General features: G+C 41.1%; 2 protein-coding genes across 10 annotated transcripts in view; one reads left to right on the forward strand and one right to left on the reverse strand.

The window, feature by feature from the left end:
• Positions 1–7,258, forward strand: part of alk (ALK receptor tyrosine kinase) — a 453,640-nt gene extending 446,382 nt beyond the window's left edge. For both annotated transcript variants that reach the window (XM_066675096.1, XM_066675104.1), the window contains 2 exons: positions 542–632; positions 2,580–7,258. In XM_066675096.1, the coding sequence (XP_066531193.1) occupies positions 542–632; positions 2,580–3,608 (1,120 nt within the window). In that variant the 3' untranslated portion in view covers positions 3,609–7,258. The remainder of the gene's footprint in view (positions 1–541; positions 633–2,579) is intronic.
• A 360-nt stretch (positions 7,259–7,618) lies between these two features.
• The window catches only part of zgc:103755 (uncharacterized protein LOC449988 homolog), a 53,677-nt gene continuing 44,628 nt past the window's right edge, over positions 7,619–16,667 (reverse strand). For 3 of the 8 annotated variants that reach the window (XR_010803694.1, XR_010803690.1, XR_010803696.1), the window contains 5 exons: positions 15,745–15,868; positions 11,460–11,524; positions 11,246–11,321; positions 9,976–10,861; positions 7,619–9,262 (listed from right to left, as the gene is read on the reverse strand). Coding sequence is in view for 1 of the 8 variants with exons in the window: in XM_066675122.1 (XP_066531219.1) it covers positions 10,468–10,861; positions 11,246–11,321; positions 11,460–11,524; positions 15,745–15,868 (659 nt within the window). In the remaining 7 variants the exon portion in view is untranslated. Of the gene's footprint in view, positions 9,263–9,638; positions 10,862–11,245; positions 11,322–11,459; positions 11,525–15,744; positions 15,869–16,667 lie in introns of those variants that run through there. The other 5 variants (XR_010803692.1, XR_010803691.1, XR_010803700.1 and 2 more) reach the window with 5 other exon arrangements.

Consider the following 16,667-nt stretch of genomic DNA (forward strand, 5'->3'; position numbering starts at 1 on the left):
TATGTGATCACTGACCGTCCCTTCTCTCTACTTTTGTTGTCTTTTCTTATTTGTGTAAAGAACAAACTTTATCAGCTGGGGCATTGATTCTGCATTAATAATGCACAGCCTCATACGATCTAGGCCAAGACCACAGAGCCTTGTTTTATGTGAAAGCACACAAGTGTCTGATTCCTTGCGGTTTATTTTGCACACACCCCAAGCCTAATCAAACCCCGAATGGCACCTCCGTTCTGTGGAGCGACGGGCACAATAGGTTGCAAACATTACACAAAAACATCACTGAGGTGTGCAGCTGAAATGAAAATTGCAATTAGTATAAAACAGCCTTGATTAAATCAAATCTCAGTTGGTTGCCTTTCAGTCTAGCATTGCTCTCAGCTATCCGAAGGCAATCACCCACACAGTAAATAGCCTTGTTTGGTGTGTTTGTGTGGGGTGGGTTGGGGGTGGTGGGGGCACTAATGAAGAAACAAACAAAAAACACTATTTTAATGAGTCAACCTTTGTGTGTGTGTGTGTGTGTTTGTGTGTGTGACAGATATCGGATAATGACACAGAGCTGGCAACACCAACCGGAGGACAGGCCAAACTTCTCCACCATTCTGGAGAGAATCGACTATTGCTTGCAGGTGCAGAAGTGTTTTTGTTGTGGGACTCTTCACTGCAGTTTTCAGTAGCTTAAAAATTCTGGTACCCATCACGTCTTTAATTATTCAGTTACTCCCATTAAGAGTTACTAATTTTTCAGAAGATGGGGAGTTAATTTAATGTCCTCTAGTTGCACACGGCACTAGAAAGTGAGTGAAAAAGCAAGACTCTCCAAAACTAGAGTTAAAATAAAGGAAAGGCCTTGAGAAAAGTGAGATTCCTAGCAGCCATGCAAGACTTGGTAGAGCACAAAAACTGCCTTCATCAGAAATCACTGTAGTTCTGCGCTGCTGTTTAAAGCCTAATGTAGCTAACAAGTAAAGGAAGTGTAAAGCAGGCAGGCCAACATTGTTCCAACTGCATGATTAAATCATCACACACTCTTCAAATCGCTTCCAGCACTTGAGTAATCACAGATAGACTGGCTAATGTGGTTTAAGACACTGTATCATATTCTGTTATCTATAAAAAATGAAAAAAAGTACAACGGACTTCAATATGGCTGCTACATTTTTAAATACAAGGAAATATTACACAAACTCTAGTCTAAATAATGTTTAATTCATTCTTCATTTTCAGAGTTTGGTGTGAAGGGCTCACCACTGGCCGTGCCCTGCAATAACTTGGCACAGGTGGCAGAGCTCTGAGCCAAGCCCTGAGATGCACAGATTGAAGCTGGGCTGTGGCCAGGTGCCTCTCCTCAGCTCTCTTCTGCCCTTTATACCCATCAGTGTCTCTTTGCTAAATGCTACTCATTTAGAGTGAGGGAAACACTTATTCAGGGTCAAACTTTGTGTGGAGACTCACGGCCACTGACCCACGTCAGGGACTTTGTTCCGTGTTCTTCGCCAGCACAGCCAGCGACAGGGCTTTAGCAAGCAGCCTGCATCGTAACATTGCAGCATAAAGGTGTAAGTAAAGACACAGAAAACAGAGGCAGAGTGATCAGATGTGAGTTTTGGCTTTTTAGATAATGTCAGAAAGTGCAAATGCCTTAAGACGTCTTTGTTTACATCTTAATGATGTGGTCATGCTGCTTTTTTTATATAAACTTTTGATTATGAATAATAACAGAAACAGTATTTAGACTACAGGTTCTGAGATGTTTTCTGGCATTTGTACTAGTTTAATAGATAAAACCACATAAGCAAGTCTGGGATTACTCAAGGGCTTGATGTGATTTGAGGAGAATGTGATGATTTCGGACATTTTAACTTGTGAAAGTCCAGACCAAGGTTTGAGTTTTGTTACATTGTTTACATTTGAGCCAGTGTGTGTTGGTCTCACACTGCAATATAATGAGAGGACTAAAGAACTTTCAGTGCCATTCCTATGACCCATCATCATCACCTGGGTGCGCTGCATCTCCCCATACTTGACACTGACCCGTTTGGAGAGGGGTGTGTGTCTGAATTAACAGATTTATTTCTACTGTTTACTAAGACTTTTTTGTGGCCCAGATCAAGCTTATATCTTTTATAAAGAATACATACAATGCTCGTCCTTTTCATTGCACAGGCTGCTTACTTCTTTGTCCCAAATTACACCACACATACCCTATGTAGTTTGCTAGTACATCTGTAATTTGGGGAAAAAAACAGTGGTGCTGCAGTGGGAATCGCAGTGGGTTGAATGTTAGCTTTTATAGTAACGTGATATAAAAACAAAGACAACGAATGTGTGTGGTCATATTTCGCACATGCTCTTTAGGTTTGGACCAAACCAGTGTGTGTGAAGGAACACTTAATCAAATGTCGGCCTGGCAGCTTTCCACATGGATTACTAGTTAGCTACATTAGGCTTGAAACTCTAGCACAGAACAGAAGCAAATCTCATTCAATGTTTGTGTCCTGGCTGATCAGGAACTAAGAAAACAGAAAAAAGAAATGGTCAAACCTTATTTCCATTTTGTTTCTTCCACCACTAAGGACCCAGACGTGGTGAATGTCCCACTGCCTGTGGAATATGGCCCTGTGCCTGAGGAGGAGGAGCGTGTGCCCATGCGTCCAGAGGATCCGGCTGCGGCTTCTTTGCTGGTGGCTCCTCAGGGATCAGAGGAGGCTGCTCCTGCCCCCTCGTCCCGCTCTGAGGAGGCCAAAAGAGCTGCCGAGGCTTTGCTGATGGGCGGCCACTTGGCTGACGGCAAGGCTGGAGCTGCACCTGGAGCTCCACCTCAGCCCCATTCACATCCACAAGCCCCTTCAGGACCTGGGCAGCCATCCTGCAGCAAGACCCCTACCGCAACCTCCTCAGCCCAGGATGGAGGCCATGTTAACCTGGGATTCACACAAGCCCTCCCAAGTGATAAGGAAAACCGCAACGGGAAGCCTACCAACCTGTGGAACCCTACCTATGGCTCATGGTTTCTTCAGCAACAACAGAAGAGGCAGCAGGCCCAAGCTCAGGCCCAGGCCCAGGCCCAGGCTCAGGCTCAGGCTCAGAGGCAGGCGGGAGGCCAGCAGAGGCTCCCAGCTGAGGGTCAGGAGCACTCTGGCCGGACTGTGACTGTGGCAGAGGCTCTGGGCCTGCAGCACCAGCACAAGCAGCAGCAGCAGCAGTACCAGCAGCAGATCCAGCGCCAGCAACAACAACAACAGCAAGGTCTCTGCAGGCCTCTGTTGCCCCCTCCTCCCCCACCAGCCCCTGCGCCCCTGCTGTTAGATTCTGCAGCCCTACCCCCAGTCCCACTCTACAGACTGCGCCGCTTCCCCTGCGGCAACATCGGCTACGGCTACCAGGAGCAGGGCCTGCCACTGGAACCCCCCATTCCCATGTCGGTGTCCGTCTCCATGTCGGGACCCCCAGCCGCAGCACCTCCTCCCCCAGCTCAGCAAAGACCCCTCACACTGGCACGAACCAGCGGCAATGAGGACGGCCGCCCCCTGCTGGTCACCATGGGAACAGTGCAGGACTCCAGACTCCCTAAGATGGAAGGGCACAACGCCACAGTGCTTTAACCCTCTTTTTCCCCCTCGAGAAAACACTGTGCCATCCCACCTCAGCTCACCGCCATGCTTCTCAGCCAAGGCAACGTTCTCATCCTCTTACAGCTCTCAGAGACGTCTGAGATAAGCCCTGATTTGTAATTTGATGTTATAAAGACCTCAGCAGATGTGGTCAGTCAGTCAGTGCTGGGAAACATTTCAGATTAGCAGCTCAATATGAAGCCTTCATTAGACTTTTCCCAATGTTTCTCGTCTTTTCTTTTAACCTTGAGGGTCAAGACAATCTCATGACCAAGGTTTTTGGGGGAAATCATGAGTGGATACCTTTTGGGCTAGAGATGAATGAGAAAATGGACAAGGGTGCCATCGACCTCTGGTTTGTTTTCACCCTTGGTGCGGTTCATTTGGGAAGGTATGAAAGAAGGTATATCACTTGGAAGTGGACCAAAACAATCATACTGAGGTTGTCTTGGTCCGGTCCCAAATGAACTGTGCGTGACCTGACCTTGACCTACGGTGCTAAGTTGCTCCTGTAGCCAGGGGTCCTTTGTGTATTGGACACAGCAGAGCAGGTAGACAGGGAGCTGGCTAAAGTTTAACCGGAGAAATAGAACAGAAACATGCAAGAGTACAGAACTCAGGACCACCTTCCTGTGTGTACTGTGTTTACAGGTCTGAACAATCGAATATAGAAAAGTGCATGTTGGTTAGGATACCGGATGTGTGAAATTGCCCACTGGTGTGAGTGAGAGAGGCCTTGTCATGGGTGTGTTCCTGCCTTGGTTCCTCCTAAAAACTGGTGGGTTAGGGGTGTGTGTGTGGGTTTGTGTGTGGTAAAACTAAAGTGCTACCTCTTGCAAGGGTAAACAGCTCTGTTTGCCAACAACAGTGTTTCAGTTGTTTGTGTAATCGATAGAATCAGTTGGTTATAGAGCACATCTAAATAGAATTTGGGAGGAAGATTTAAAGTGGGCTTTCTTTACTTGCATCTGTCCTTGTATATTCATGTCATGAGATCATGTCTGGTCCTGTGAGACTGGTCCTTTGTAAGCGTCCACATGAAACTTTTATTCAGCTTGAGGGTAAATCTATGATGATGTGAGATAGACTCTTCTCATTAAACACACATTATGTCAAAATAAACACAGAATTCGAATGGTAAGCGTGCTGTAGATTTCTGGCCTTAAGGTAATTGAGCTTATTCATTTATGAAGCAAGATCTCAAAGCATGAACAGATGGTCACTCCTTATATTTGTGGTCACAGATTATCCGCTCGTTTCATCAGAACTCATTTAGCGTTTTTAATATCCAGTCATAGGCTTTCAACAAAATAAAAGGAAAGCTTGGTGCAACAGAGCACAAGTGGCCATTGTGGCTTGTTAAAATGTACTTTTCAATTAGGAAACTATTATGCAGTTGTTGAAATCCTTTAATTGAAAATTAAAAATGTGGTTTTAAAATAAATGTAAAAGATTAATTGACACTTCCATTGCTGTGACCGCTTCGGTTAATCCGTGAGTCATGTTTGAATAGTGAATAGAGTTCAGAAATGGTTCAGATCAGTGTTCGAAAGCAAGTCACTTTCTTCTAAAGGTCTAAATATGGTTCGTTAAACAGTGATGAATGGATTTGCTCAGAATGTTAAGATTAAGGCCAGATATCTGGAGTGCTCTGAATCCTTCTTTAACTTGTTTTTGGTGGCGCGTGATACTGGTTCACGTTTGTCACAGAGGACCCTTGTTGAATAAATGTTTCAGAAAAGGTGTGTACAAAGAACACACAACGTTGGGAAAAGCATTCTGGAGACTTCACGTAGAGCGGTATGAAGTGTTTCTCATGACGGATTCTCACCGTAACAGTGCAACTTCCACATGGGGCCTGTTTTAAACATGTAATATTATGTCAGAGTCCTTGAAGTACAGCAGAACTGTTCCTGTTCCTTTCCTCTGGGAGTTGTGCAGGAACTACTGCGGCACTGAAAATAACACACACAAGAGTTTTAGAGACGACACCTGGAGATCCCTCACCAGAACCTGTAAAACACACCGCAGGATTCCAGCACCCATTTTTATTTTTCTCGATATAAAGAAAGAAAAAAAAACAGTTTGTTGATGTTTGCTTGCCTGCTTGTTTATTTATTCATTTGTTAATTTATTATTTGGAAGCCGTGTAAATTATTAATGGGTGTGCTTCATAAGCCAAACCGCTCCATTCATTATGCATCATTTTGTTCACTCTTGGTTTTGGTTGGCTTTTAAAAACCACAGCGGTTTTCATCTGACTTGAAATTTAATTAATTAAATGAATGGCTAATGGCTTGTGTTTAACAAACGAACTGGTGGTTTCAGGCGACTGAAAGGGAGTCATCTGTTGCCATGGTATTTAAAACAAAAACAAAAAAGGGGTCAGTTAGAATGCCATGTCTGTGACTCATTTTTACTGCTGTACGACAACTGGGGTTGTTATTATTATTAATGTTAATATAATTACGAATTCTTTTCCCTTTTTTTGGTGACTCTTGTAAAAGAGCTGTAAATCTGTGTATTTAACTCAAAGGGGAATTGAGGACCTGAACCCTCTCATTCCATCTATTTTCAGTTAACCAGTGGCTTCCGGATGAAGCGTTTGTGTATATAAGAGCCCTAGCCCTATTTGCAGAGAAATTAATTATTGCTCTTTGGTCTCTTGGTTTCAGCTGACTTCAATAAATAGCTCATTTGAAGCATATTTGCCAGGGGCATACATCCTTCTATTATCATTTCTTATACTAATGTTTACATAGACCTTCTGTCCAACGTCCTAAACACATCTGTTCTTATCCCGCTCCCTCAGAATATAGTATTGGGTTAACGTTATTTTATAAATGCTATTTTGTAGCAGAGAGAGCGAGTGTCCTTGGCCGAAAGATTTTACAAAAGAAAGGCTTTCCCATTTTTGTTGTGGAATATTGGGAAATGTATGCTTTTTTTGTTAACAAGTGACTTTGATATGGAAAAAAAAAACTCTTATTTTATTAATTTATTTTGACTTTACACTGATTGTGCGGAATCTCCTGAAGGAATTTTCCGGGGCTGTTTACGCTGGTCCTGAGGAATCGAATGAGTGAACTATGAATGAATGCATTTGTGCAGTGCTTTTCTAGACTTAAAGTTTACTCAAAGCACTTTACATTTAATGGACCCAGTGCCAATGGCAGTCTGGTTGGCATGAAGTGCGCCCTCCACACGCCTGCAGCAAGGAAGCAAGAGGGCGAGGGACAGCCCTGAGGCCAGTTAGATATGGTGAGTTTTTCTGAGGCAGTGATTGATGAGTCAGAGTGAGGAATTTGGCGAGGATGCTGCTGCTGCTGATTTGTAAAAAAAAAAAGAAAAAGAAAAAGAAAAAAAAAATGGGACTTTTTAATCACTCGGAGTCAGAAGCCAGGTTTTATGTGTCGAGGCGGTGAAGAACGGGCGCTGCAGTGGAGAGCAGAAACTAAGCAGATTACTCTGAAGGGAAGAGCTCTGTTGCATAAATGAGAGATAGGTTCTTATTTCCTTTGACAATTTTGCGTACAGAAGTGATCACTTGTAAGATGTTGTACCTGTATCATGTATCTTTTCATCCTCTGTAAGTTGAAATTTCAAAAATGAGATCTAAAAAAGAGAAATGATTAACTCTAATAAATCACTATTTAATAACTGGTTTCGCTCCTAACCCATGAACTATTCTGAAGGTTGACTAATCCCTGTTTACCCACAATTCTGTAATATTTTCAGCACTATAAACTGCCCAATGGCAGCGATTTCTTCCTGAATCATTGCAGGACCTTCAACTTGCTCTAAGGAATGGAAAAGCCTGGCACATGCCAAGTTAGTCTAGAAAAAAGTTATCCAGCTAAGTCTTTAAGCCTGACTCGGAGGAACAGGGTTTGGAAATCCCTGCTTATTGCTTTAAATGTTTGTGTAGCTTCATTTATGCAGCCACTGAAGCATTATAAGCTGGAATTAAGATGACGTGCAATTGAATTTAAAATCTCTTTTATTCGAATTTTTAATCAGTTGGATATTTGACAAGAACCCCCTTTGTTCACGACATGACCATGGAGCTCAGTTCTGAAGCAATGGCCCATACAAACCCAGACAATATACACAGAACAGATCATCCACACTGAATACACCATCAGCCCTGATGGGACAGACCTCTTCCTCATCTGTTTGGGCTTAGTTTCTCCTCTAGTCTCAATCCCAAATTTGTATTATCTCATTTCATGTCAGAACAGACCACAGGCTGTACCTGTGTTAGGAGGAACCTAGGAACCTGTACCTAGGAGGAACGCTGCTAAACACTTTGGTGGTAAGTAAAAGGGGAATCTCCACCAATTTCCCTTAAGTTCCACATCATATATTTTTGAAATTCGTGGTTTTGATGTAGAGAAACTTACTGCTGCAGATGGCCTCTTATAACGTTGGTGATTTCAGAGTCTACAACACAAACGTAGCTTGTATTAAACATCGGAAATCACCAGTGACCCTACATTTATGATCTTTATAGACGTTTTGGATCGCGGTTGAATAATATTTCATTGAAGTTTTGACCCAGAACTGAATATAAATTAAATATATGCAGAGGATTTAGGCCAAATCTTTATACTAAACTAATTTGAAGTAAGACAGGCAAATTATTCATAACCATTACTGAAGTAAAATAACCTTTAGAGGCAGTAAGTTGCGAATGTCTAGTTTTGTATGAAAAATTATAAGTCAACTTTAAAGTAATTTCACTGTAACAGTGGATTTACATCAAAAATACATACAAAATCTAACTAAACAAGTGGTGAAATGTCCCTTTAAACCCTTTGGATGCTGACACCTGGAGCGGATTTGTTCATGCTTCAACACAAGTACATTCATTCATAGCAGAGGCAACAAGCTTCATACAGCTCTGGTGAAACCCACACATCATCTCCACGGGCAACTGCAGGACATACTCCAGTTTCTGTCAAATTAAAGTACAAGTACATTTGAATGCTATTTATTTTAGTAAATTAACTTTCAGAAGTGGTAAAAGTACCTAGAGAAAAACAGACATCACCTGCTTCAAAGCTCATCCTGTAAAGTGTTCCCAATCTTGCAGCAGTTGATTTGAAAGAACGCTTTTGTGGGTGGAGCCTGATGAAGCTGACTGCAGTCTCTGGGCTCATTTTGCTTTAACCGCTAAAGAGTTCTTCAATATTTTCAAGTAGTTTGACACAATAGTGCAATAATACAACGGGCTAGAAACCAACCACTGGCAAAAGAGTAGGTGTAGGTTAATAAGATGCCAACAGAATAACCTTCAGCCCAGGAATGAATCCCATACATTAAGTTTGAAATATATTATTATTATTCTTCGTTGTACGTAAATTAGTTATGGTACAATAAAACATGCAGCTTCAAAAATAGACATTTTACTAACATTATTTTAACTGCAATAACGGCATTTTAGGAAATGGCAACTTTATTTATTTATTTATCATTATATATATTTTTATTAAAAGAGAGCAACTTTACAATCTCTTTTTCCAAATACTGGAAAATATCCCTCATCCCCAGATTCCAGCCAGAGCATCACTTCCCCAGGCATGAAGCTATTACTGATTTTCACTTTTTTTCCCCCCAGTCCTCGTTCTCCTGCTCCACACCTCCTTCCAGATGGGAAAGTAAAAAAAAAGTGAGTGAAATAATGTGATGAATGATTTTGACATTGCAATAGCTTTGACAGAATGGGTCTATAAATCTTCTCTCTTTCTACAGAGATTTTTATTACCATGTAACTAACAAAGCCAGAGTGCACACCCTTAAGAATCTACAGTCATTAAATGTTTTCCTGGGGAACTACGACGCTAAATTTAGAGCCAGAGAAAGAAAACAAGAGGGGGCTGAATTGCAAGAGCATTAAAGTGCCATTATACGTGGTGATATTTTGCCCTCACTCACAGCAAGATCAAAGAAAATTATTTTTATCTAAAGTGCTAGGCACCATCACAAAGCTCACTGATAACGGGGGGGGGGGGGGGGGGGGGGGGGGGTGAAAGATGCACAATATCAAAGTTCATCATCTTCAGAATTCTTTAGAGACTTTCAGCATGAAGAGAATTTGTTACAAAGTCAAACGCAAAGCTAGTCCTTTTCAACTAAAGTCATTGTCTTAAACCGCATTGATTTTCTTAAAGTGCAGAGCAGCTGCTACTGCAGAACTGTCAGAACTTAAACCAGAGTTAAACCATTAACTCTTCACTTAGGAGAAGAAAAAAAAAGAACACAGGTTCAGTCACTCACAAGTAAACATTTCAACAAAGTCACGTGACTTCTCATTCATAGTAAACACATTCTCAGAGAAAAAAAAACAAACACACACCTCTTACACTCCAGTGCAGACTATAACCCTGTCTTTTGTGCTTCTAAAGTCCTTCAGCTCCCATTTCGGCACATAATGTCCATCGCCTCTCCTTCACTGCTGCTGTCCCTCCATGTTGGCTAGCAGCTCATATGCTACGAGAAGAGAAAGAGCATGATAGAGTGAGAGACAGATGGGAGTGGAGAGAGAAGAGCCTCTCGTCCAGAAGGTCTAATTAACCACGTTTACATGCACAAGGATGCGTCAGTTGTAGCCCGACTAAGACTGAGAATTTAAGTCAGCTATGATCATGCAAAGAGCATGGTTTGTGTGTTAAAGTCAGGATAATGGAGTGAGCTTAACCTCACCCATTGTGGATACACAGCATGTAAATAACCGCCACAGGAAATAATAGCATGGAATCTAATGGGACTCTGAACCCAAGCCTTGTCCATTCTTTAAACATATCTACGCCTGCTCATCTGTTGTGTGCATGTAAACGTAGTTACGGCCTCAGCTGCTCTCCTCTACTAGTTTCGCTCCGTTGATGCCGCGGTACGTGACTCTGCTGGGTCGCACCAGGACGCCGTGTCCTGGCCGGCAGCTGAAGTAGCGTCGTCCCCCTACCGAGCCATCGTTCTTGCCCCTGGCGGATCGCAGCTCCAGGCCCAGCCACAGCCCTGGGGCAAAGTCGGTTTTGCCCAGGAAGCGCACCGTGCCCATCTCGTTGGCGCTGCTCAGCAGGACCTGCATGCCCACGTGCAGCCTGACAGTCCCATCCGAGCCAGATGAGCTGGTTGTCCCTCCTACACTGCTAGGCCCCCCCGGAGATGCCCCGGCAGAGCTCAGAGAGCCCCCTCCACAGCTCAAAGTGCTCCAGCGCCGACGCACAGTGGATGAGTTACTGCTGTATAACAGGATAATGATCAAAAACAGAAAAATGATGCTCCTTCTGTTTACATTTGATGCATTTGTTATCTACATATCCAACTATCAGTCTATCCATCCATATATCCTTCTATCTACAAATCCACCCGTCTACCAATGCACATATTTTACCTGTGTGTCACTTCTTACCTGTGCATTTGAATGGAAGTGATTTTTATAATCATCTGAAGAAAATGCCAAAAAATCATAATGATAAAACATCACTGATACAATATTTCTCCAAGAAGGGTTAGGATTTTCTTAGATGTTTACACATCTATAGTATTTCCTCCTCAGATTTCTCACCTACATATGCTCATATTGTTAATCTATTTGATAGAGTTTGTGGATACACAGTTCTTACCGGTTAGCTTGGGTTTTCCGATATGGTTCTCGCTGCGTGGCAATGGCTGAGGAGGTGCTGAAACTACGACGGATTCCTGGATAATACACACACACACACACATGCATTTCATATGCATGGTCATTTTGTATATAATCGTATATACAAATCCTATATAATCTTCAAAAACGCACTGAAACAACACAGGGAAGAGGGACATGTCCAGGTATCTCACCAGTGAAGGGGTAATTGTTCTTGGAGGAGGTCAGTTCTGACAGACAGTCCATAGACCCATGGATCCTGGGAGGAAAGTAAATATCCAGTATTAAGAACATATATTTTCGGCTACTTTCAAAGCCACGGCAGTGGGCTGCTAAATTTTACCTCAGTGTATAATTAATACAACAGAGTCCAGCAGGAATTCACTGGCGTTTATTTAAGAGCAAGAGTCAGGGATGCACTGGCATAAAAATTCTGGGCCAATGCCAGCGATCAATACTGTAATGTCTTCAGCTGCCAGCAGCAATGCAGATATTGATGTTTTACCTTTATTACATTTAAACATAACTATGGAAAACAATAGATAAAGTTTATCAAGTTCAGGAACTCTGCTTTGGAAACAGTCCCTTAAGTTTCACCATCGCCAAAGTTCCAGGTATTGACCAGGAAATGTAAGAGACTGTTTTCTGATAATTGTACAGCAATACAGTCAAACTACAGTGAACTGAACTGTACACAACTGATATACTCCCATGCTAAAACATCTCAGAATTGGATCACTATTTTGAGTAAGATGGTGGTCAGTTAAAACTTGAAATCGCACTGTTATGTTACATATTTAACAAAGAAATTACACTGGCGACACCTCCAAGCATTGCAGCTAGACCCTGTGGGGTATTTCAGTGAAATGTATTTAACTGGTCTTGGTATTAACCCATCCCCTTTTAAAAACATACATAGTTTACTGAGCCACACACTTTGTTGGACAGTTCAACACAATTGCAATTAACTATATTGGAATTACCAACATATTACACTTTAATCTCACTTACCAGACGTATACCTTAAATACCACCTAATTGGGGTCTGTGAATGAAAGTGCTCTCAACTTCTAAAATTAGCCTTATATTTAGTAATGAAAATGCCATCCCATAATGAGCTGCAGAGCTGTGTACAGAACTGTGAGCCACAGTCAATTGTTTAACGACGGTACCGAAAGCAAAGACTCATTTTTGAGTCCCCCAATTGTTGACAGTCCCCACAAACTCCCCGTATTGACCAGGTAAGTTAGAGTTACCACTTCCAAAGCACATTGCAATGATGTAGAATAAAATGACACTCCTAAAAAGTATGAACCTACAAGGGTTCTTTATTAAAGGAAATGGTTCTATATAAAACCATGAGCGCGTACAGAACCAAATGGTTCTTGGCATTGAGAAGGAGTTCTTCAGACTGATGGTGAATGTAGTATAGATGGTTCTATACAGAACTTTTAGAAAAGTGTTCTATACGGTGTCAGCATTGTTACAATAGAAGAACTGTTTTTGATGTCATATATAACCCTTCTCTAAAAGGTGCATATAGAACCATCTATAGCACATTTTCCATTAACCTGAAGAACCCTTTCACAATGCAAAGAACCCTTTGATTATGATAAAGGTTCTTCAAGTGGTCAAGGTTCTATATAAAAACTTTTTTAATAAACTAAAGAACCCTTGTAGAACCATTGTTTTTAAGTGTGTAGCTTTTGGCCCAAAATAAATAAATAAATTTAAAAAAGCTTCATCATGTGGCCATTAAATCCCAGGCCAATGTGCAGTAAGTTATTTTCTGCTGACACTGGTATGACAGTGCAATTACTTTTATTTATATATGTATATATACGCCACATGCAGGACCACATTACCCTGAGCGAATGATGACAGATCTGCAAAACATATGTTGCAAAACAAACTCTTTCAAAAAGAACATGACTAGGGGAATGAAAACAGCATCTTATAATGAGCTGCCCCGCTGTGTATGAGGCTACATGTTAGCCACAATCACTGAGGTTAATGACAGTGTAGAAAGTGAGGAAAGAGTGAAAACACTAAATCTGTCTCATCTTGTTTGCAAAGGAAGGGAGGAAACAGGAAAAAAGAAAGTCTGCAGCCGGTTGGCTAAATGGGTACTGATCAGTCTCTGACAAGATGAAAAACTGAATGAGCGAGAAAAGTGGCCGACTTCCCAATCTCCGTTTCTGTTCACAATATATCGGAGGTTTCCATTAGTTTAGCCGTGCTTAGCTGGCGGTTCCCTCTCTCCGATTGCCCTGAGGGTTAATTAGGGGAAAAAAAAGAAGCACAGAGCTCCTGACAATGTAGTGCTTATCATTCAGAGCTGCTGGAGACGACTCTTACGGCTACACACATGGAGCTGGAGTGTGGTGCTGAATGGAGATCAGGCTCTGAGGATGGAGAGGGAAAGATGTTCAACCGGATGAGGAACGTAAACAAAACGACTGATGGAGCTGTGCAGTGATAAAGCCAGTCTACAGGAGAGGTACAGTATGAAGAGTGGAGGGAAACCACAATTAAAAGCAAGACAGGAAGAAATATTAAAAGGAAACTACAAGGGCCAGGAAATGAATAAGCATGTAGTGGGGTGGATAACGATTGTAAATCTCTATCTTAACTAGGCATGTCACAAATTTGACATGACAAATTACGTAAGCTTTCATAACTCCTTTCCTCAGATTTAAAACAAACTAAATTTAATTGTTGGAAGTAAATCTTGTATCTATTTTTTCCACCGCATTTTAAAAAAGTCAAAAATTCATCGTAAGTCAACCAATCAAAAAGGCTCTGACCAGTGTTTTACTTTAGTGCAAACTGCATTTTGCTTTAAATGTTTATTAATAGCATTAAAAATAAATAAATATTAAAAAAACCCATACGTTCTGATACACTAAACTTTAACTTTAACAGAGGCTACATTGAAGCTACAATTATTAATATGATCATATTCTTTAGGTGAATATATGAGCTCATAGTCTGCAGCATAAGATTATATTCCAGAACAAGGATTAAGACACCAAGGTAATATTCAAATAATATCAGAGGAACACTGCAGTTTACCCGCAGTTATGTCACCGCCTTCTGGTGATTCATTTCCAAACCTGTGATGGAGGGTAAACTTCCAGCAGCAAGCATTTGCAAAATTAAGGCACAATATTAAAACAATAATTTGCTCTATAATAAAATGCAGCAAAAAACTCAGTAAGATGCTGAATAACAACAGCAGCATAAATGCTCACCTATGTCTGCCTGAGTTTAAAGTTAAAAAATGGCCTAACACACACTCTGAATAACAATCCCACTTCATTAAAGAAAAAACATTATCATCGAATTACCATTATTATCAAATGAAGTGGGACGTTCCAGATAAATACTGTGTGAATTACAGCATGCTAATAACTGCTTGGTGTCATACATTTCTGGAATTGCATCATTATTCAATTATGGGAGCCAAGAAATTATTCAAAATAATTAGTTACAGTCAAACCAAGGCCTATCTGTTCAGTAGGTGAAGCAGCATAAAGTGTTGTGTAAAATTCACCAATCACCTATCGCTTATTTAATTCCTACACTAAATGACCATTAAGTTCACATTATTAATATTTCTGCCTCATGGGACTTGTGTAAAACACAACAGCAAGAATGAATGCAGCATAACTGAGGATTGTGATTGTCTCTATATTTTTAAATTATAATATTAATAATTACAATAAAATTTAATTTAGAAACACTGGGTATTTCATTAGAAAGACTTTAAGCGAAAGGATGTTTGTACAACCTCGCGTCATAACATGATGTATAGAGTGATACCACTTCCCTTTAAAACATGTTCAAAAGCATTTGATTTAATACTGCCATTCAATTAATAATAAAGCTCTGGATGGTCCCCCAGAGAACACTTAGGACGTGAACATTAAGGCTGTACCAGAAATGACATTTCAGCTGCATAAAATCAACCTTACCCACCACATATTAGTTATATTTTCCTGTCGCAATCTATTTTAAGCACCTCATTTGGGTCATTTGACTTGAATCATTCTTCTGTAAATGTCATGGGCGCAATCTAAAAATGAAGCCTATACAAGTCTAGATGAAAGATGGCTTTCTGACCCCTCCGAAAAAAATAAAAATAAAAAATAAATAAATAAAAGTGAGGCGACATTAGCAAAAGAGCTACGTGTCCTGGAAAATTTCTTCCTCTGTAAATCAGAACACACTATTAATGCTGACATCACTCTGAATCACTCTCATACACTTTCTGGCTATGATTAAATGCACTCAGTGACAGGCCACTATAATTCCTATGACATTTCCCTACACCCATTTGTGTAGAAACTGGAGGCAGGTACACTTGCAATGCAAGCACATCTAGAGAAGATTGACTACATTTCCTCATCAGTAACAGATATCACAGATCATGAGAGATATAAACATACACATATATATGAGAACGTGTCTTCTTACCGCTGTACTCGGGAGGGTGGGGCGAAAACCCCGTGTTTAGGGGGGCAGCTGAAATACTTCACTCCCCCAACAGAGCCATCATTCTTCCCACTGGGCTTATCCAGCTCAATCCCCAGCCAAAAGCCTGTGGAGCACACACACACACAAACACACACACAGACAGATACACATATATATCAACAGCACGAAAAAAAACAAAGTTGGCAAAGACTATAAAACTCCACTGCAGCTTATGGGAGTGTACTAGGTTTTGAAAAGTGTCTGTTACCTACTGCATGAAAGTGAGAGTAAAATGACCCCTGGTTAAATGACATTGATTTTCCATTTGAAAATGGGCACTCATCAGTTTATATAAACTCCATAGAAAACCAATGCGAATTAATGCTCCGGAGCAGCCACATGTCACCTTGCCCAATGCTAACTGTCCAGCAGAAGGGCACAGAACCCTACAGGTTTATACTGTTGAGCAAAGGAAGTGTTCTCTTAGTAAAGAACCTCCATTAATTACATTTAAAACCTGGAGTGCTTTCTGATAAAGAACTAATCATGCACCATCAGTAACTGACCTCAATAAAGTTTAGTCCACGTTTATATCGCAGGGTGGGGGGTGTAATTGGGATCATAAACCCCATACATACTAACTATGCTAAATCCATTAGAGCATCACCACATATGGCCCATTCCACTCTCTTCCTGACTTTTTTATTATCATTATTATTATTATTATTAAATGTACAGTAAATCCACAAGCAAATGTAACGGCCAATCTCCAGCAAATAAACAGAGGTTGGCTCTGGATTGTTGCTGGGAGGAAGTGGCACATTCTTCTGAGCAGTACACTCTAAAACGCTAAAGCAGAAAATCCACTTTCCTTCAGACTGAAGAGAGCAGGGCACTCCCTCCATCACTCTGCTGCGCTAATG

The sequence above is a fragment of the Hoplias malabaricus genome, chromosome 1 (genome assembly GCF_029633855.1).
Source record: "Hoplias malabaricus isolate fHopMal1 chromosome 1, fHopMal1.hap1, whole genome shotgun sequence".
Lineage (NCBI taxonomy): Eukaryota > Metazoa > Chordata > Actinopteri > Characiformes > Erythrinidae > Hoplias > Hoplias malabaricus.